The sequence below is a fragment of the Macaca nemestrina genome, chromosome X (assembly GCF_043159975.1).
Source record: "Macaca nemestrina isolate mMacNem1 chromosome X, mMacNem.hap1, whole genome shotgun sequence".
Taxonomy (NCBI): Eukaryota; Metazoa; Chordata; class Mammalia; order Primates; family Cercopithecidae; genus Macaca; species Macaca nemestrina.
Genome location: NC_092145.1, coordinates 37,057,386 through 37,078,748, shown reverse-complemented (window position 1 = coordinate 37,078,748; position 21,363 = coordinate 37,057,386). Strand labels below are relative to the sequence as shown.

Here is a 21,363-nt window from a genome sequence, read left to right as displayed (position 1 = left end):
AGTATATCTGATTGAGGCTTCTCTCTACTCTTCAAGTTATATGACGTAGGCGAACATGTAGGCTACTTAGGCTGCACAAATGTCACATCAAAGGCAGGGTTGGGGCCCAAGCTAGGTGCAGGTGGTAATAAGATTCATTGAGCATTTAAAAGCGGTAACAAGATAAACTAGAAGTTAGTTTGCTCTTAATACCACGTGTGGGCAATTAGAAACAATGGTGGGGATAAAATACTCCCCAGTGGGACAAAGGTTCCCATCCTTCCTTTGTATATTACCAGTCAACCCTGAAGTACAATAGTACCTTTTTGCTAAAACCATTGGCAGATATTCTGTGAGACTTTGATAGTGACTTGGGATCACTTGAAAATGTTAGTAAAATTCAAAGACAAGACCCATATTGATTTGTCAAACTTTGCTAAACTTCAAAGATTTGGTAACAGTTAAAGATTTTCTTTTCTTTTTTTTTTTTTTTTTTTAGTACTCATGGTTTTTCTTTGAAATAATTGCAAAGTCGATGGCCACATACTTGTTGGAAGAGAATAAGATTAAGGTAAGTAAATTAAGGTAAAGAATAACTTTCAGTTGGCAAATGATAATTGTATATATAAGAATAATATTTGATGTAGACAAAAAAAGCTAATCTTACTCTCAGATAGCCATGCCATGCAAATCCTGTTTTATATTTAAAGGCTCTGAGTGCTTAGCTTTTTCAATGTTGCTTACAAAAACAATGGATGTATTGCGTAAATCTGAGGTCTTGCAGTTGATATGTTCTCACCATCTAATCTGCAGAGACTTTTCCACATAGATTCTTTCCTATAATCATTTGCCATGTACAACTCATTACCTTTGAATCTTTGCCTTTGTCTTATGGCTTAAAAATGTCTCTTGAGAAGACTCATTGGGTTAAATCAGACATAGCATTTGCCCATGCACGTGCAGTGTTACAAACACTTTATGCACTAGATATGATCCCGGAATGTGATGTATGCAATTTGTTGTAATTTTTAATTGTTTGAAAGGTAAAACAATTTTTCTTATTCATAGGAATCATAAAGCTAAGACTTGTGAAGTACAAAATATTTACCTTATACTTAATTATTTTTTATCAGAATTTATTAATACGTTTACTGAAATTGAAGTGCATGCATACTTTGTGTGTCAGGAAAAAAGTGGAATGAAAACTGGGATTTGTCTGTAACTCAGAAGCATGATATTCCAAAGTTGGGGCAGAACAACCCATTCTTGCTGATAACCTCAGTCAGGTAGATTATTAGAGATCCAGAGAGTTCCTGTAATTATAGAGAGTCAAGTACATCTTGAACTAGTGATGTCATTTTTAGGTTGGGAGAACAATTGTACATCAGTTTTAAGATATATTTATTTGTAGAATGTGTTTGAAAGTAAAAATGGCAACTTAGACCTTTCAGAAGTCTGACTTTTTTCTGTGCCTATTTCATTTCAGCTTCCCCGAGGCCAGAGATTTCCCGAGACATATCATCATGTCTTACATTCACTGCTTCTTGCAATAATTCCCCATGTGACTATTCGGTATGCGGAGATTCCCGAAGAGTCCAGAAATGTGAACTATAGTTTGGCTAGCTTCCTGAAGGTGAGTTAAAGGCAGCTGGAATGTGGTAAGGAACTCCTCTTCATTGACAGGAAGCCCAAGAAAAAAATTAAGCACCTTCTAGAGACTCAGCTAGGTCTTCATAAGACTACTGGAAAACTTAGGTTGCTTACAAACGTTGGCTATTGTGAACAGTGCTGCAACAAACATGGGAGTGCAGATATCTCTTTGATCTACTGATTTTCTTCCTTTTGGGTATATACCTAAGAGTAGAATGTTGGATCGTATGGTAGCTGTATTTTCAGTTATTTGAGAAACCTCCATAGAAGACATTGGCATTGGCTTGTGTTCTATGTGGCGATTCAAAAATGTGAGAGGCCGGCCGGGCACAGTAGTTCACACCTGTAATCCCAGCACTTTGGGAGGCTGAGGTGGGCGGATCACATGAGGTCAGGGGTTCGAGACCAGCCTGGCCAACATGGTGAAACCCCGTCTCTACCAAAAATACAAAAATTAGCTGGGTGTGGTGGCAGGCGCCACTAGCTACTTGGGATGCTGAGGCAGGAGAATCCCTTGAACCTGGGAGGTAGAGGGTGCAGTGAGCCGAGATCACACCACTGCACTCCAGCCTGGGCAATAGAGTGAGACTCCGTCTCAAAACAAAACAAGAAAAGATGTGAGAAGCTATCTTAGTAGTCAAATTTAACTATATATACAAGATAAAGGTGATAACAGTCATACCAGAAATACAAACAAATCTGTTCTTGATAGTGGTTGTACTAATTTACATTCCCACCAATAGGGTAGGAAGGTTCCCTTTTCTCCACATCCTCACCAACACTTGTTATTGCCTCTTTTGGATAAAAGCCGTATCTTTTAGCTTAACTGATCACAGCAAATTTGTCCCCATCCCCCATTGAAATGACGAATTGATGAAATCAGAGGACACATACAGGTGGCCTAGTCAGAAGACAAGTGTTGCTTGTTGCACACAGTGTTTTTAAACATAGTTTAAATGCTTATTTAAATGGGAGCACATACTTTCTGAAATGTAGAACATTAGCTTCTTCCATGGAGTTTAAACTTGAAGTTTACTATGTAAAGGGAACAGAACAGTTTTGGTTTAGTAGCAGCATTTACTTAATTCAAGTCAGCAAACATTGGCTTGTCTTTTTTTTTTTTTTGAGACTGAGTCTTGCTCTGTCGCCCAGGCTGGAGTGCAGTGGCGTGATCTCAGCTCACTTCAAGCTCCGCCTCCCGGGATCACACCATTCTCCTGCCTCAGCCTCCCGAGTAGCTGGGACTACTGGTGCCCGCCACCATGCCCAGCTAATTTTTTGTATTTTTTAGTAGAGATAGGGTTTCACCGTGTTAGCCAGGATGGTCTCGACCTCCTGACCTCGTGATCCGCCCACCTCAGCCTCCCAAAGTGCTGGAATTACAGACGTGAGCCACTGCGCCTGGCCCATTGGCTTGTCTTCTGTGTGGCAATTCAAAGATGTGAGAGGCCGTGTTAGTGGTCAAATTTGAATATATATGCAAGATAAAGGTGATAACAGTAACACCAGAAATACAGACAAAATACTATAGAAAAACTAGAAAGGGAGAGAGAGATTATGACCAGGCAGCATGAAACAAGTAGCATAGTGCAGAGTTCCCCAGGACAAGAGTTGAGCATGTTGCAGTTAGAGGGTCCCTGAGCAAAGATGAAATTTACATGTTCAAAAATTATTTAGGGACGAGTGAAAACTCATTGTGTGATGAGTTTAGGAAGTATGAAGAAAGAGCTGGAAAGGCCATCTGGTGCCAATAACAGAAGGCCTTAAATGTCAGGTTAAGGAATTTGGACTTTGATTCATATGCAATGGAGCAACACCAAATACTTCGGAGGATACTTTTCTTGCTGTTATGATAGATGAAGTGAGGAAGAGACCCAAGCCAAGTCAGGGCAACTGATTAGAAAACCAATTGTCCGCCTGGCACAATCCACTTGTCTTTTAGGCTCAGCTCTTCCCTGGCCTTTCCATGCAGTGTTGATCACCCCTTCTGTTGTTCATCTGTCTTTTACATAGTTCTATGGCACTTCTTATTGTACACTATGTTTTTAATATGTGATTGTCTTCACTATTAGACATGATTATGGACCATGCCTTATTCCACTTTGTATTTCTCTAGAATGTAATACATTGTCTCAAACATAGTAGATCCTCTAAATGTTTGTTGGATGCTGGAATAAATAAATATGAGCCTAACTCAGTAATCCAGATGACAGGTGATGAGGGTCTGCCCCTGGGCAGTGGCAGCAGAAGTGGAAAGGAGAGTATGAGATGCAAGATGCAGGTAGCTGGTTAATCAAATATTGAATTATTTGGATTTCACAGAAATATTGTAGGCACTATGAAGGATATAAAGGAAAAGATCATTCTTATTGTCCAATCTAGGTGAGATGACAGGAAAATAGTAAAATACAAGCTAATACTGAATAAAGTGTTTGAAGGGATCCATGGACCAATGTAGTTAAGGAAGATGGGATTTCATGAGAACCTTAAAGAATGAACAAGATCAGATAGAAGTAGCGATAGACTTGCTAGGTGTGGCATGAGTCAAAGACCTAGAGGTGGGAATACACAGTGCATCTCGAGGGGATAATAAGTGAATGATGGCTGAGCATGCTGGTGCCCGCCTTAGTCCCAGCTACTTGGGAGACTGAGGCAGGAGGATTGTTTGAGGCTGTAGTGCGCTATGACTGTGCTACTACACTCCAGCCTGAGTGACAGAGCAAGACTCTGCCTGTCTCTCTTTCTCTCTGTTTTTTTTTTTTTTTTTTTTTATGTTTTGAGACACAGTCAAAGGAAGTCAATGAGATCTGTTGGCAAATGAAGCTGGACAAGTAAGTTGGGACAAGATTGTGAGTGTTCTTGAATGCCAAGCTAAGGAGTTTGAAATTATATTAGAGACGATAGGGAACTATTGGAAGCTTTGGGGCAGGAAAATGACACGATTAGGGCTGGGACTTAGAGGTTAATCTGGAAGCAGATGGATGGAGACATGAGAGACATGAAGACTGAGGAGGTTAACTACAGTTTTTCAGTTGCAAGGTAGTGAGAGCCTTAACTAGGAGAATGACAGCAGGCAAATATGAATAACTTAGGGCTGTCACAGAGAAGGGAGGTTTTACGCCTTGACTTCACTGAACACAAAAACCCTTTTGGTCTGAATTATTAATATTTACATAGGCAAGTCTCACTTTCATCAGCTAACAGACTACCTTACACTTCCCTTTGGAAGTGGGAGTTGACCAAAATGAGGTCAACTCATTTGGGCTTTGGGAGTTGACCAAAATGAGGAAGTGTAGCTGAATAGATTACAGATATGTATGTGTGTCTGTGTATGTATGTGTGTATATGTATAGATAAATGTGTATTTGTGTGTGTGGCTATATATACATCTTATTCTGAAAACTGTATAATTGAGGCCCTTCAGTCCCGATTCCAGTGATGCCACTTGACCTTTATCTTTTTCTTTAAGGTCACCTGAAGCTCAGACAGTTATCTATAAAAACAAAAATGTCTTTCTTTTTGTGTGGAACCAATTTTGAATTTTTAAAACTTTACATTTTTTAAATTTAGACTTTTAGAATTGTGTAACTAACCCTTAGTTTTGTTTTGGTTCCTACAGCGCTGTTTGACACTAATGGATAGAGGATTTATTTTCAATTTAATAAATGACTATATATCTGGATTCAGTCCCAAAGATCCTAAGGTAAGTTATGAGGACATGATCGTAGTGGATGTCAGACATCTGAGCATAAGACCAAAAGTGACATTTATTCTCTTCTAGGGGATTAGGAACTGCTGTTTTTATTTAGGTACTTGGAGTATAGACATACTTAAAAGCAAGGAATACTGGACTGTGTTTTGGGGTCCCCAGGACCCCCCATATGTTCAATAGCTCATTCTAAGGATTCACAGACTCAACATATAGCTGTATTGATGGCTAAGATTCATGAGCGTGATATGATGAGGATACTCAGCTGAATCGGGAAAGGAAAAGACACCAAATGGGGTGGGTAGCAATCCACACGCAGCCTTTCTGAACTCTTTCCCTCCTGTGAAGGGTCTCACAGAGCACAGCCTCCTTCTAGCAGTGAAAATGCACTTGTAAGTGTGCAATATTCCTGTTCAAGGAAGGCCTGTTTAAAACTCAGAGTTGAGGGGTTTTATTGAGGGCTGATTATGTGTTGGAGGCTGGTCAAAATTCCAGACTCTCAGAAAGGAAAGCAAAGCAGGTGTTCACTATAAATCACATTGTTTGTACAAACAGTCTAAGCAGGCTGACACAGAAGGCGCAACTTATCATGTAGGGAACATTTCAAAATTTCATTTTTTAGATGCCAGCCAACAAGCAGGCCTTTTAAAGGATAGCAGTCTTGGACCTGCTATGTTAACTCTTTCCTGCACAGGTCGCATCTCAAGGTATGCTTAGAATACTAAGCACTTCTGTTGTGAAAAATAATGCGCTGTATTAAATTCTTAAAATAGCAAATGCCTACTAAATATGAGCTAATGTATCATTTCTTTCCATTTAGGTTCTGGCTGAATACAAGTTTGAATTTCTGCAAACAATTTGCAATCACGAACATTACATTCCTCTGAACTTGCCAATGGCATTTGCAAAACCTAAACTGCAGCGGGTTCAAGGCATGTATTTGCATTTTCCATCATTTGAGTTTGTTTTTTTCCATGTTTTGCTAGCGCTAGTGTAGTATAATGTTTTCTAGTTGAACCAGTCAACGTGAAGGTAAATTCAGAATTGTTACTATCTGAAGTCCTTTAATGTTTTTCTGCATTTCCTTCATAATATCAGTAATAATATTCATAGTGTGAAGAAATCAGGTGTGTTAATAGATTGCTGCTTAAACACAGATGTCAGATACAAGTGAAATTACTTTCTGTAGTAGTGTTTGGGATCTTGTATAAGACTAAATTAAGAAAAAGGCATGTAAATGCATTTCTCCTCAAAGCATCAAAAAATGTAAAGGTAGAGTAAAACAGTAACATGTTTGTGCTAAATTTATGAAATGCCTTCAGTTATCTCCATTGCTAGTTTTATTGAATGCTTTGTTGTATAGCACTATTCTTATGTTACTATGTTTTTTATTTGTCCCTTTTCTTTTCATATATTAATTAGATTTTTTTTCATTTGCGGTGGACCGTTTGACTTCAGTAGGTAGGTTTAACTCGGTTCACTCTAAATTAGCTTGCTGTTTTAGAAAACAATTGATTTGATGAATTGCTAAGATGGATGGGGGCTTTGTTTGCTTTTCAAATCCTCCCTAGCCAAGTACCCAGAAAATCTAGGAGGCAGTGTGTTTGCTTAGTTTTAAAATAAAATTGAGTGTTGCTAGATAAATCAACTTTAAAACATCTTCCTTCAAAACACAAGTTCCTGCTGCAAGCCAGCATAGAGGTCATGAATGGGGAACTGGAAGTTACTTGTGTGTGTGTGTGTGTGTGTGTGTGTGTGTGTGTGTGTGTGTGTGATGTGTGTGTGTGTGTGTGTGTGACCTCTCTCAGGCTTTCCTCTGTCTCTTAGATGCTGTTTAATGATATCTTGGCCAGAATTCTGCAGGTGTAGATGAAACCACCTGATTGGATTTATTCAAATCACCAAAGTAACAAATTGATTACCATTTGTAAAATCTACTCACATAAAGCCACCTTTGTTAGTCCTGGCCCTTATGCGTAGAAGGTGATAGGGATTCACAAAAAAGCATGACCAATGCAGGAAGAAAATAATCTGCCTTGGTCTGTGTAGAAGTATTTGCTGAGTGGTGGTTTTAGTGATGGAATTATAGCCAGTGAAAATGGAGAAAAAATATTTTTAAACCATAGTACTTCTATTCAGCTACCCCCTTACTTGATTCTGAGCATGTGTAGCTCATATACTTCACCCAATATTTATTTATAACTATGAGGAAGTCAGGAAAAAGAAGGCGTGGACAGATCATCAGGATTTAGGATTAAATTGGACTACTCACAGCATTTATTAAGTCCCAGCTGAATATAAAGCATTATATTAAGTGCTGAACAGGCCAAAAGAGAAATAGAAAACATATTCTTCGGCTTCATGGCCTATCTAATTAAATAGTACTGGAGAGGAAATAAAGATAGTAGAAATCTTCCATAGAAATTACTAAACTTGGCTGGGCGCGGTGGCAAATGTCTGTAATCCCAGCACTTTGGGAGGCCAAGGCGGGTGGATCACAAGGTCAGGAGTTAGAGACCAGCCTGGCCAATATGGTGAAACCTCATCTCTACTAAAAATACAAAAAATTAGCTGGGCATGGTGGCACATGCCTGTAGTCCCAACTACTCAGGAGGCTGAGGCAGGAGAATTGCTTAAACCTGGGAGGCAGAGGTTGCAGTGAGCCAAGATCGCGCCACTGCACTCCAGCCTGGGTGACAGAGATAGACTGTCACAAACAAACAAACAAATTACTAAACCTGATCACAATCCCCTATAAGTACTTATAAAGCAAGTCCCAACCATGATATTAACATCTGAGATTTAAAATAGACTGAGGATCTAGGCCAGGCACAGTGGCTCATTCCTGTAATCCCAGCACTTCAGGAGGCCAAGGCAGAGAGATCACCTGAGCTCAGGAGTTCGAGACCATTCTGGCCAACATGGTGAAACCCCGTCCCTACTAAAAATACAAAAAAAAATTAGTTGGGCGTGGTGGTGCTCATCTATAGTCACAGCTACTTCAGAGGCTGAGGCAGGAGAATTGCTTGAACCCGGGAGGCAGAGGTTGTAGTGAGCTGAGATTGTGCCACTGAGCTCCAGCCTGGGCAACAGAGTGAGACTCCATCTCAAATAAATAAATAAATAAAATAGACTGAGGATCTTAAAAGAAGGGAAAGACATAGTTCGAAGTGATTATTTTCTGATATAAATTATTTGTTTTTGAGTGATGATGGATTGGAATGGAATGAGACTGTTTTCCTTATTGTTCTTATGTCCCATGTATATTTTCAGCCCAATATATAATATTTACTGAAACAGTCAATACTGTCAGACTATTCAGTTGTTTAGTTTGTCTTTTCCCACTTTATAAGTATAAATGGATAAGTAAGTCAAGCATTATTGTATAGAATTTTTCAAATGTATAGTTGTGACAAAATCTCTTCAGCTATAAAGAAATCTGTTAAAACGTTGCAAAATATATAATTATCTTATTGTAGGTTCTATCATAAGATTTCTATGAGTTCAAAAGAATGCAGGGGAAAAAAAAAATCTAGGGACTTTCTTCCTGACTGAAATGATCATTAAAGTTATCGTCTAGCCCAAAATATGAGTGCTCCTGTCTTGTAAATTTTGCATGCTTATTCTAGATGATAAAAGAACTGCTCAGAATCATTCATAATAAAAATTATAGCTCTTGCTAGCATGATCACATATTATTAAATAATACAGTATTTTAATTATAATCATTTTTTGAATATTTTCATAAATGGGTTTTAAATTTCATTGTACTGCAGATTCAAATCTTGAATACAGTTTATCAGATGAGTATTGCAAGCATCACTTCTTGGTTGGTCTACTTCTGAGGGAAACTTCCATTGCTCTTCAGGACAATTATGAGATCAGATATACAGCTATCTCTGTCATAAAGAATCTTTTGATAAAACATGCATTTGACACAAGATACCAGCACAAGGTAAGGATATCCATGCAGTCATCAGTATCACACTGGTAAAGTTCTACTATGATTTTTTATAGAAGATGAAGCTTTTTTAGCAAGGAACATTATATAAGCATTGAGGAAAATTTATTTTTGCTTCAAATCACAAGGTTTTTTTTTTTTTTTTTTTTTGGGGAGACAGAGTCTCACTCTGTCACCCAGGCTGGAGTGCAGTGGGATGATCTCGGCTCACTGCAACCTCTGCCTCCCAGGTTCAAGCGATTCTTGTGCCCAGCCTCAAATCATTAGGTTTTTAAAAATACCATTTAGGACTGGGAGCGTGGCTCACGCCTGTAATCCCAGCACTTTGGGAGGCTGAGGTGGGTGGATCGCTTGAGGCCAGGAGTTTGAGACCAGCCTGGGTAACATGGTGAAACCTCATCTCTACTAAAAATACAAAAATTTGCTGGGCGTGGTGGCACACACCTGTAGTCTTAGTTACTTGGGAGGCTGAGGCAGGAGAAGCACTTGAACTGGGGAGGCAGGAGGCGGAGGTTGCAGTGAGCTGAGATCGTGCCACTGCACTCCAGCCTGGGTGACAAGAGTGAAACTCTGTCTCAAAAAAAAAAAAAAATACATATATATATAGTTTAGTTAACTATTAAAGAAATACACTGTTTTCTCAAATCATACTTAAAGAATAACATAACTGCTTCATGATTATTATATCAACTAAGAATGTTTAAAAATTATTCTATAAAATATATGCTTTAATATATCTTTATGTATCATGTAAAATATGTAATAAGTTTTCTTCTTACTGAAAAAAATGTTAATGTGATGGTGTTACTATAAATAGCTGTGGGTGTGGCTATAAATTTTACATACTTTTTTTTTTTTTTTTTTTTTGAGATGGAGTCTCGCTGTGTCACCCAGGCTGGAGTGCAGTGGCGCGATCTCGGCTCACTGCAAGCTCCGCCTCCCGGGTTTACGCCATTCTCCTGCCTCAGCCTCCGAGTAGCTGGGACTACAGGCGCCCGCCACCTCGCCCGGCTAGTTTTTTGTATTTTTAGTAGAGACGGGGTTTCACCATGTTAGCCAGGATGGTCTCGATCTCCTGACTTCGTGATCCACCCGCCTCGGCCTCCCAAAGTACTGGGATTACAGGCTTGAGCAAATTTTACATACATTACACTGTTTTCTATGAGTAACGGTCACAGCTGCAGTTTCTATTTACTGCACTAATTTTTTTTTTTTTTTTTTTTTTTTTTGAGACGGAGTCTCGCTCTGTCCCCCAGGCTGGAGTGCAGTGGTATGATCTCGGCTCACTGCAACCTCTGCCTCCCAGGTTCAAGCAATTCTCCTGCCTCAGCCTCCTAAGTAGCTGGGACTACAGGTGCACGCCGCCATGCCTGGCTAATTTTTGTATTTTTAGTAGAGATGGGGTTTCACTATGTTGGCCAGGATGGTCCTCATTTCCTGACCTCATGATCCGCCCCAGTCAGCCTCCCAAAGTGCTGGATTACAGGCGTGAGCCATCATGCCTGGCCTATTTACTGTACTTTTAACATATATATTGAAATCTTACTGATATTAAATCCTGTTGGCTTGGAAAAGTAGAGTGCAAACTGTATGGATTTAGAAGACTCTAATTTACTTCCACGGTATCATAACTCACTCTAGGAAGCATAATATTGTTTCATAATAAATAATTTATCCTTTTCTTTTTACATTCCAATATAAATAAAATTATGATGTCATTTATCATCATAGTCATTTTGGAAGGCTGACTTGGAGCTTTTATTCTTTTTCTACAGTATTCCCATTTGTCCTTTTTAAACAGAAAATGCCTGCCAGTGACATCTACTCATATTCCTTTAATTACAGTGATTTTCATACATGTAAATCTTGCTAGTTTTCTTTATGTGATTGTATCCTAAAGTAGATTTAAACTTCTTAGCTTTAAGATGTAATTCATTGCTTACTGCAGTTTGCTTTGTTTTTGACACTGTATTATAACATACCTCCACTTAGTGTAGTTGACTCAGTTATATGCCATTTTCACTTTTTGTGAATGTTGATATTGACTTCACACAAATTAGCTGGTATGATATATCCAAATAAAAATATATCTTAAAAGTCCTCCAGTCCAATCAAGCTTGGTCAAGCCTTTAAAAATGCATTATCGCTGAGTTCTGGCTAACTACTTGCTTACGCCTAGGAGTGGGGAAAAGGATCTTATGCTATGTGGAGGAAAATGTCTTTAGCCATGATTTTAAATGATTCACTGGAAAAGTACAAAATGAACTTCCCCTCTCTGAAGCAGAAAGTTGTATGTTTCTCCACTGCCTCTTCACATGAAAGTGAAAGAAAACTGGATTTTGCCAGTGGGATTCTCACCACCTAGAGGCGGAATTAAATATTTTACATCACAAATTTGGACACTTTTAACTTACTTTTTAAATTCTTAGAGCTGTATGTATACACACGCAGGTATTGTTACCTGAAAATAAGTTAGACACTCTGAGCGTTTGAGGTTTTAAACTATAGGAAAGATTGAAATGCCAAGCCTTACTACTCCTTCAGTGACTTCTGAAGCTCTTTCCTCTTTGTTCAGAGGCTTCATACAGGCATTAAATGACGATAGAGTTTTCTCCATGAGAAGTTTGTTTACTTCATGGGCTTGGTTAACCAAAGCTTCAATTCCAGATTATTGGATGAGGATAATAAAAGGTCCTTTGTCTGTTTTGTGCAGTTTCCAGACAGCCTGGGTAAGAGTTCATTTATCAAATACATCCAAGTAGAGCATGTTTCCTATTAATGATGACACCAAGGTGAGGGATTGGAGGGAGCCTTAAGCCCCCATATTTTCCATCAGTTCTCTAAAGGGACCCCAAAGTAATACACCAAAAAAAAAAAAAAAAAAAAGAAAAGAATGTTTCCTATGAAAAGCCTACTTCGAGACTCAACTCCCTAATCACTCCCACCCTTTCCAGCCAATTGCCACTCCTAAGCCCCTGCTCTTAGGAAATTTTGGTCCCTGTTATGTGTTACTCATAAACTATTTAGCAATCTCTCTCTCTCTCTTTTTTTTTTGTGACGGAGTCTCGCTCTGTAGCCCAAGCTGGAGTGCAGTGGCATGATCTCAGCTCACTGCAGCCTCCGCCTCCCGGGTTCCAGTAGTTCTCCTGCCTCAGCCTCCCGAGTAGCTGGGGTTACAGGTGTGCACCGCTACACATGGCTAATTTTTTGTATTTTTAGTAGAGATGGGGTTTCACCATGATGGCCAGGATGGTCTTAATCTCCTGACCTCGTGATCGCCTGCCTTGGCCTCCCAAAGTGCTGGGATTACAAGTGTGAGTCACCATGCCCAGCCAGCAATGTCTCTTGTTATAATTACCATGAGACATTTTTCCTTTTCAGAACAAGAATGTTCAATATCTAACATTTACCCTGGGGCCTGTATAGTTCTTGTACCCACTACAAGTAATGTTGATACCTAAGAGAATTGCAGATTCTACTTCTAGTTGGGCTGTGGGCAAATCTTTTTACCTTTTTTGAAAAAGTAATCCATATGCATGGTGAAAAACAAAAATCAAAATGCCTGTCTCCCATTCCTTACCTCCACTCACCAATTCATCTTTCCAGAAGCAACTACTCTTATAAGTTTATTTATACTTCTATTTTACACAAACACAAGCCTATATGATATATATGTATAAAATATAACAGAAACCATTATACATTTTTCTTTTTTCATTTAACAGTACAGCCTGAAGGTTAGATCTACTGCATTTTAAAAAGTAGCTGCATAGTATTTTATCATATGGATATACTTTATTTTATTTATCTAACTAGTCTTCTATTAATAGATTCTTCGGTTATATTCTATTTGTTGTGCAGGCGAAATTTTTAACATATTTGGCAATGACTTTATGTTTTCCTGTGTTCCTGCTTCCCTGAGAGAGTTGTAATTTCTCTTCCCCTAGAGATCACTCACTATCAGAACTAAAATGGACTCCTATTTAGAAGCCATAATATTAATAATAGCAGCTAAAATTTATTAAGGGCTCACTATATGCCAAGCACTATTTTAAATATCTCACATTAATTGACATCATTATTATTACCCCCATTTTACCAAAGAGAAAACTATAGTTAAATGACTTGATTGTAATCAAGTAGCTAGTAATGGGAGAACTGGGTTTTGTGCATGTCTCTAACTGCAAAATCTGTGCTGTCAGCCACTAGCTATACTGCCTTTTAAATCTCAACTTGGGACATTGAAAAATTAGAAAACCACCAAAAAAAAGGGTAATCACTAAGTGAAAAATCTTGACACCAAAGCCATGGAACAAAGGAAAGTAATGAGAGTTAAAAGGCCGGGCGCGGTGGCTCACTCCTGTAATTCCAGCACTTTGGGAGGCTGAGGAGGGCAGATCACCTGAGGTTGGGAGTTCGAGACCAGCCTGGCCAACATAGTAAAACCCTGTTTCTACTAAAAATACAAAATTAGCCAGGCGTGATGGTGGGTACCTGTAATCCCAGCTACTTGGGAGGCTGAGGCAGGGGAATCTCTTGAACCCGGGAGGCGGAGGTTGCAGTGAGCTGAGATTGTGCCTCTGCACTCCAGCCTGGCTGACAGAGTAAGACTCAGTCTCAAAAAATAAAAAATAAAAAAAAAAAGAATGAGTTAAGATGATTCGTGGTAACTATATTCACATATTTAAAGGGTTGCCATGCAAAAGTAGAAGTAGACTTTTTCTTGTACTCCAAAGGGCAGAGCTATACCTAGGAGGTAGAACTTATGAGGAGTGTATTTCAGATAAAGGACCTTTCTAATAGAACCCATGAAAGGGCTGGGGTTTTAAAGAAGTTTAAAAAACTGTTTGTCAAGGATACATGTAAGGGCCATTCATTCCTGCCTTCAGCAGGAAGTTGGACTAGGTTAGTGGTTCTGAAACACATCAGCATCATCTGGACCAGTCCAGACCTGGTAAATCAGAATCTTCTGGTGGTAGAGACTATTACTGATGGGGTACTATGTTGGAAGAAAGTCTGTTAAGAAGGGTTTTTGAAATTCACAAATGAAGTGCAAATGGCCAATTAACACATGAAAAATTGTTCAACCTCAATAGTAAATGCAAACTAAACAATAGTAAGAGACCAGTAATCTTCTATATTCTACATGTTGACCATTTTGCCCTAGAGGGCCTTATCTAATTCTCCAGAAAAACCTGAAGTCATGAAAGATGGAGGGCAACTCTTGTGCCACCACAGCTACTATTTTCTCTGATTTGAGTGTATATACGTATCTGGCGAGGAATGTCCATAAGCTGAGGAAAGCAATAAATAAATTTGTATAAGAGGTACCACATTAATTAAGAGTCCTGGTGGTCAGTTTTATTTACATATTTACAAATATATCAATCTCCCAAGTCTTATAATTGACTTAGGGGACTAAGTTCGTATTATTGTAATTATAGCTTTAATGGAAGCAAAAAATGTTTCTTGAATGAATACAGTAACTTACCATTTTTTCACTTCTTCCACTTACTCATTCATTCCTTCAGCTAATATGTATTGACCATCTGCTATGTGCCCAGGTACTGGGGATGAAGCAGTGAACAAGACAGACACTGTCCCTGCTCTCATGAAGCTCAATCCTCACTGGAGCTGAAAAACAGGACTAATATCATCTGCTTTCTATACCAACTTCTATTTTTTACAAAAACCTTTTACTTCATGTAGTTATGCTTGAGGGATGTAATTTGACTCTGTATCATGGATAAATCCAAATGCCAACAAAGTTCTGTGGTAATTAGTTTTCGTATAAATAGACTCATGCTTCAGTAATTTGTTATGGATGTTAGCCTACTTTTTAGTCTTTAAGTTGATATGTGAAGCCAACTCCATTTATTTGTAATATATACATATTATATACCTATTAAGCTTTCAATAATTATTTTTTCAGAACCAACAAGCCAAAATAGCACAATTGTACCTTCCCTTTGTTGGACTACTTTTGGAAAATATACAGCGATTAGCAGGTCGAGATACCTTGTATTCTTGTGCAGCCATGCCTAATTCTGTAAGTAGTAATGTGTTTCTGTTGGAGTTTTATCCTGTTTTATTGAATGCATTTGGAATTAGGGTCATATGCTATATGATCTCAACCTTAAGAGTTCACTTTTTTTGGTTTGTTTTTTTAAGCCAGAGTCTCGCTCTATCACCCAGGCTGGAGTGTAGTGGCACAATCATAGTTCACTGTAGTCTCAAACTCCTGTGCTCAAGTGATCCTCCTGCTTTGGCCTCCCGAGTAGCTGGGACTAAAGGCATACGCCACCACGCCCAGCTAATGTTTTAAATTTTTAGCAGAGACAAGGTCTCACTGTGCAGCCCAGGCTGGTCTCAAACTCCTAAGCTCAAAGAATCCTACCGCCTCAGCCCCCTGAAGTGCTGGGATTACAGGCATGAGCCACTGTGCCCAGCCAAGAGTTCATTTTTTACTCCATGTACACTGTTTTTCCTAATACAGTGCTTTGCAAACTTTAATGTGCATATGAATCACCTGGGGAATTTGTTAAAACAGATTTTTTTTTTTTCAAGACAGAGTCTCGCTCTGTCACCCAGGTTGGAGTGCAGTAGCGTGATCTCGTCTCACTGCAGCCTCCACCTCCTGGGTTCAAGGGATTCTCCTGCCTCAGCCTCCTGAATAGGTGGGACTACAGGTGCCCGCCACCATGCCTGGCTAATTTTTTTGTATATTTAGTAGAGATGGGGTTTCACCATGTTAGCCAGGCTGGTCTGGAACTCCTGACCTCAGGCGATCCACCCACCACGGCCTCCCAAAGTGCTGGGATTACAGGCATGAGGCACCACGCCCAGCCAACAGATTCTAATTCAATAGGCTTGGGGTGGGACTTGAGAGCATGCATTTCTAACAAGCTTTTGACTGCTCCTGGTCCTAGGATTGCACTTTGGATAACAAAGTCCAAGAGAACACCACAAATCCTTTGAACCCTGTGTTTTGTTCTAAACATTTTCTGTTGTATGGCTTCATACATTTATTCAACTTAAACTGAACAAAAGATTCTCTACTTCCAAGATATTAGGCGCTGGGGACTCAACTGTATTCCTTATTCCTTTGCTTCTCCTTTCCCTTAGTAGTCTCCTTCAGCACTTCTTGGTGAGACTCTTAGCTTATCACAATTGGTCTGTGCTTTTTTTGCTCCCCTTAGAATTTTAAGAATTGGAAGGAACTTTGGAGGTGATCAGTCTCCTATTTGCCAAAACAACCTTTTGCCATTGTAATAATTTAAACATTCCTTCTCACATTAGACCTAAAAGGTTTCCTATCCACTGGTCTTACTTTTGTCTTCTAGAGACACATGAAACACATCTGTTCCCATCTCCAAATGTACCCTTCCCACATGTGCCTTCTAAATTTTTCTCCAAGCTAAATATCTCCACTAATCTGTCATTCCAAATCCTTTACTTTTTTTTTTCTTTTTCTTTTTCTTTTTTTTTTTTTTTTTTGAGACAGAGTCTTACTCTGTCACCCAGACTGCAGTGCAGTGGCACAATCTCAGCTCACTGCAATCTCTGCCTCCTGGGTTCAAGTGATTCTCCTGCTCAGCCTCCTGAGTAGCTGGGATTACAGGTATGCACCACCACGCCCAGCTAATTTTTTTTGTACTTTTAGTAGAGATGGGGTTTCACCATGTTGGCCAGGCTGGTCTTGAAATCCTGACCTCAAGTGATCTGCCTGCCTCAGCCTCCCAAAGTGCTGGAATTATAGGCATGAGCCACCGTGCCCGGTCCCCAAAACCCTTTGCTTTCTTGGTCACCCCTTTTCTGAATGTGCTCCAGTTTACCAGTAACCCTATTAAAATACAGTGTCCAAATTATACACTTTATAGTCTGCCCAGTGGAACTGTTAACTTCTGCCCCCATCCATGTTCTATATGGCCCAAGATGACCTGTGCACTTTGGCTGGCCATGTCATATTGTTGGATAGCAAGTTAAACTGCATCATTTACAGCTTCCCCTGCAAATTCCCCCTAGGAAATGCTACAGCCAATTTGTCATGCCTGCCCTGCGTTCCTGAGGACGCTGCTTTTAAACTTTTCTAGTGGCTTGCTCGCTCGTGACTCCCAGTCATGTCAACTGGCTGAATGTGTATACTACACCTACCTGAACGTCAGGCTGGTCTCGCTTTACAAATACAGTATCTCATGCTTATGCTCCCTCCACATATATCTGACAGCATTATTTGGAAATATTTCACTTCTCTGTACTCTTTGCTGCTCAAGTTTCCTTAGGGCTTCTGGTCACACACCTTCTTCTAGCGTTGCCCTGGTTCTAAGGAGGAGAACTGAATGATGTTGAGACTTTACCAGGCTGGGCGCCGTGGTGCATGCCTGTAATCCCAGCACTTTGGGAGGCCGAGGCAGGAGGATCACTTGAGTCCAGGAGTTTTAGACCAATCTAGGCAACATAGCAAAGCCCCATCTCTAAAAAAAATGCAAAAATTAGCTGAGTGTGGTGGTGTATGCCTGCAGTCCTAGCTAATCTGGAGGCTGAAGTGAGAGGGTCGCTTGAGCCCAGGAGGTTGAGGCTATAGTGAACTATGATCACACCACTGCACTCCAGCCTGGACTACACAGCAAGACCCTGTCTCAAAAAACAAAAACAAAAAAGACTGTACCAGTTGCGGCTATCTAGAATTTATGTCACTTGGCTAGAGGTCATGGTTAAAACAGTATGCTAGTAGCTTTTTTTTTTCTTTAAAGAGTCACCTAAATACTAATTACTAGTATCTGATTTAGACTTTCACAGTGAGCTTTGTTTAAAATCAGTGTAACATTTTGTTCTGTTAATTCAGGTTTCTTATCCTATATACGAATGTGTTTAAATGACACAGGTATCATATTCATTACAGACATCCAGAGATGAGTTTCCATGTGGCTTTACTTCACCTGCCAATAGAGGGAGTCTGAGCACTGACAAAGACACCGGTAATTAAACCGTTTGGAGATGATACATTGCATGGGTGTTTAGAAATGTACCCTCTACTTCTTAGTATTTTTGATATATTTCATAATAAAGACCATACGTAGCTTGATTTCTACTAAAGTTTAATTAAAATCTGACTCATATTTGCAGTCAAATTTATTTGCCAAGGTTTCCTTGTCTAAGCTTATTTAGAACATAGCTTGGCATGCTGACAAAATAGAGGATAATGAGAAAAATACTGGTTTCTTTATCTGTCACCAGTTTTAAGCCAGATACCTCCCTTCTCTGGGCTCAAGTTTCCTTGTCTATAAAATTGTCTTTTAAATTGTGTGGCTTTATTTTATGGCTTCCAAGGAATTTCTTGTCGTTTTGTACGTGCTAAAGTGTTTTGAAAGGTGAAAAGTTGCTTCACTTTTACATGGTTTCTTATGGTGTTTTCATATAATAAACTTCACATTTTAGATGTCCAAGATCTATTCCCTATATTAATGTCTCTACTTAAATTAGTTCAATACTTATTTTTTAAAAATATTTCTGACAGTTCCTCCTCTTGCCAACAAAGACTTGACTTTTTTTTTTCCAGCTTATGGGTCTTTTCAAAATGGACATGGAATTAAGAGAGAAGATTCAAGAGGTTCCCTCATCCCAGAAGGAGCAACAGGATTTCCAGATCAGGGCAACACTGGTGAAAATGTAAGAACTTAAATATATAGGATAACCCTAGTGACACATTAGGCTGCAACTTTTTTTTAATAATATAAATGTGAGCATCTCTACTCTCCTGTAGTCCATCCTGGCTCTGCAAAAAGCATCCCATAATTCTTAGATATTTTAGCAGTATCTTCCTATACTGGCAGCTGCTACTTCAGTGTCTTAAACTATTTATGGAGAATGAGGCATTCATCCTCAAGTGTTCCAACTCTGAATATCTCCTTTAACCCTAGTACGCTATTTTAGTGAGGGGAAATTCAAGTTTAAAATATCTAATGTGCCTTGTTATTTAAAACAAAGCACATCCTGGCAGGATTAATGCAGTCTTTCATTCTTTTGTAATAGAGTAATGATATTAATTTTGGAGGAAAAAATATAGGTCCCGAAACTGATAATCTTAGGGTCCCAGCATCACTTAATCAGAATATATCCTCCCAACTCTTCTATCAAGTTGTTTCACGCCTACCATTAAGGTTTGAGATGTGACTGCCTTAAGACAGAGAGACCTCATTTTAGACCAGTAAAGTTTTGCCATGTTATGTAAAATCATTGAATCGTATAAAATTATATTAGAAGGGTCTATAAATAAAAAATTCCAACTCTCAATTTACAAATGAAAACTGGGATTATGACTTAGACCAACCAGCTATGGCAGGACCATACTCAAACCTAGATTTTCTAATATGAGCGCTTTTTCTCCTATATCATGGTGCTCTTAGTGTGCATCAGGATCACTTGAAGGGCTTAAAAAAATAGATGTCTGGGCCTCACCCCAGGGTGAGATTCAATACATCTGGAATAGGGCCTGCTAACATGTATTTCTAAGTTCCCAGGTGATGTTGATGCTGTTGGTTGGGTATTGTTACCCTTGAGAGCCAGTGAACTATACTTCCAGTGGTTCCTTGAGCCTTTGGGTAAACAGTAATTTATTCACAAATGTTTCTCTTTTACACCATTTAGAAATTGTGACAACAGGTACTGTCATAGCTAAGGCAAATAAAGGTCAGAGAGGTTGAATGACTTGCTAGTAGTCACATAGCAGCTAGGCAAGCAATCAGAACCTCAGTCTGTTTGCTCCAAGTAAAAGTTCTTTCTTAGTAAATTCCACCTTAGTCAATGGTGCATCCCCAGTTTAGCTCAACTGAAAGTATTAGTTTTTAACAACTGCAATTTTGTAAGGAGATTATTGTTATTCTATTCATATAAATCCCCAAATAAGTCAGATCTTGTCATGCTTAATTTCTGATTTTTTTTAAAAGTCATTAAATAAGAGGAACACATCAGTACTTTGTAGAGGTGCTAATTTTGAAGTATTACTGGGTACTCCTAAGTGTAATTACCATAATATAATTAGCCCATTTTATTTATTTATTTATATTTTTTAGAAATAAGGTCTTGCTTAGTCACCCAGGCTGGAATGCAGTGACAGATCAGTGTGCTCACTGCAGCCTTGAACTCCTGGGCTCAAGCAGTCTTCCTAACTCACCCTCCCGAGTAGCTAGGACTACAGGCATGCACCACCACAGCCCAGCTTTTTTTTTTTTTTTTTTTTTTTTTGTAGAAACAAGTTTTGCTGTATTGCCCAGACTGGTCTTAAACTTCTGGCCTCAAGTGATCCTCCCACCTGAGCTTCCCAAAGCACTGGGTCTACAGGTGTGGGTTACCATGCCTGGCTTCTATTAGCTCTTAAGATAGATTTTCTAATGTATGATTTTGATGATGGATTTTAATAAACTCTAAGGAGAGATTCAAATGAAAAAGTTTAAGATGTTTCTTATGCTTTCACTCCATGTAAAAGTTATCTTTCCTTAAATAGCCATGATTATTTTAAAATTTTACTGCTAAAACACATGGCATATGAGAATGAAACATACACAGTATTCATGGCTATATCTTTGTGAAGACCCCAAGGTAATTTCTAGTGATATTACTAGCTATTACTAGGAAAGAAAGATTCAGCCCATTCACCTTCAAGTTGTGATATAAAATTTAGATTTATGTTTAGAATTTTCCCAAACTGATCTAATGATAAAAAAAAGAGTTACTGAGTTAAAGGCTGTGGAAAATTGTGGTACAGATACTATTTCACAAACATCCTGTCCTTATAGACCCGACAGAGTTCTACAAGGAGTAGTGTATCCCAGTATAACCGCCTGGATCAGTATGAAATCAGAAGCCTCCTGATGTGCTACCTGTATATAGTAAAAATGATTTCAGAAGGTGAGTTACCAGCATATTAAGCATGGACTGTACTAGACATACACCCTCACAGGTTCACAAATTCATGCAACAATATTTGATCATCATCTGGAGGTAGAGCACATGCACATTATAAACAGATATTTGGAGACTCTGACCTTAAAATGTTTCTTAAATT

The 21,363-nt window shown here is 39.0% G+C and overlaps 1 protein-coding gene across 5 annotated transcripts in view; it reads left to right on the top strand.

Moving 5' to 3' along the window:
- The window catches only part of LOC105468378 (dedicator of cytokinesis 11), a 189,492-nt gene that overhangs the window by 113,773 nt on the left and 54,356 nt on the right, over positions 1 to 21,363 (top strand). For 3 of the 5 annotated variants that reach the window (XM_071089249.1, XM_071089252.1, XM_071089251.1), the window contains 10 exons: positions 479 to 550; positions 1,466 to 1,612; positions 5,249 to 5,332; positions 6,159 to 6,270; positions 6,761 to 6,799; positions 9,115 to 9,293; positions 15,232 to 15,348; positions 18,202 to 18,277; positions 18,859 to 18,968; positions 21,095 to 21,206. In XM_071089249.1, the coding sequence (XP_070945350.1) occupies positions 479 to 550; positions 1,466 to 1,612; positions 5,249 to 5,332; positions 6,159 to 6,270; positions 6,761 to 6,799; positions 9,115 to 9,293; positions 15,232 to 15,348; positions 18,202 to 18,277; positions 18,859 to 18,968; positions 21,095 to 21,206 (1,048 nt within the window). The remainder of the gene's footprint in view (positions 1 to 478; positions 551 to 1,465; positions 1,613 to 5,248; positions 5,333 to 6,158; positions 6,271 to 6,760; positions 6,800 to 9,114; positions 9,294 to 15,231; positions 15,349 to 18,201; positions 18,278 to 18,858; positions 18,969 to 21,094; positions 21,207 to 21,363) is intronic. The other 2 variants (XM_011718493.3, XM_071089250.1) reach the window with 1 other exon arrangement.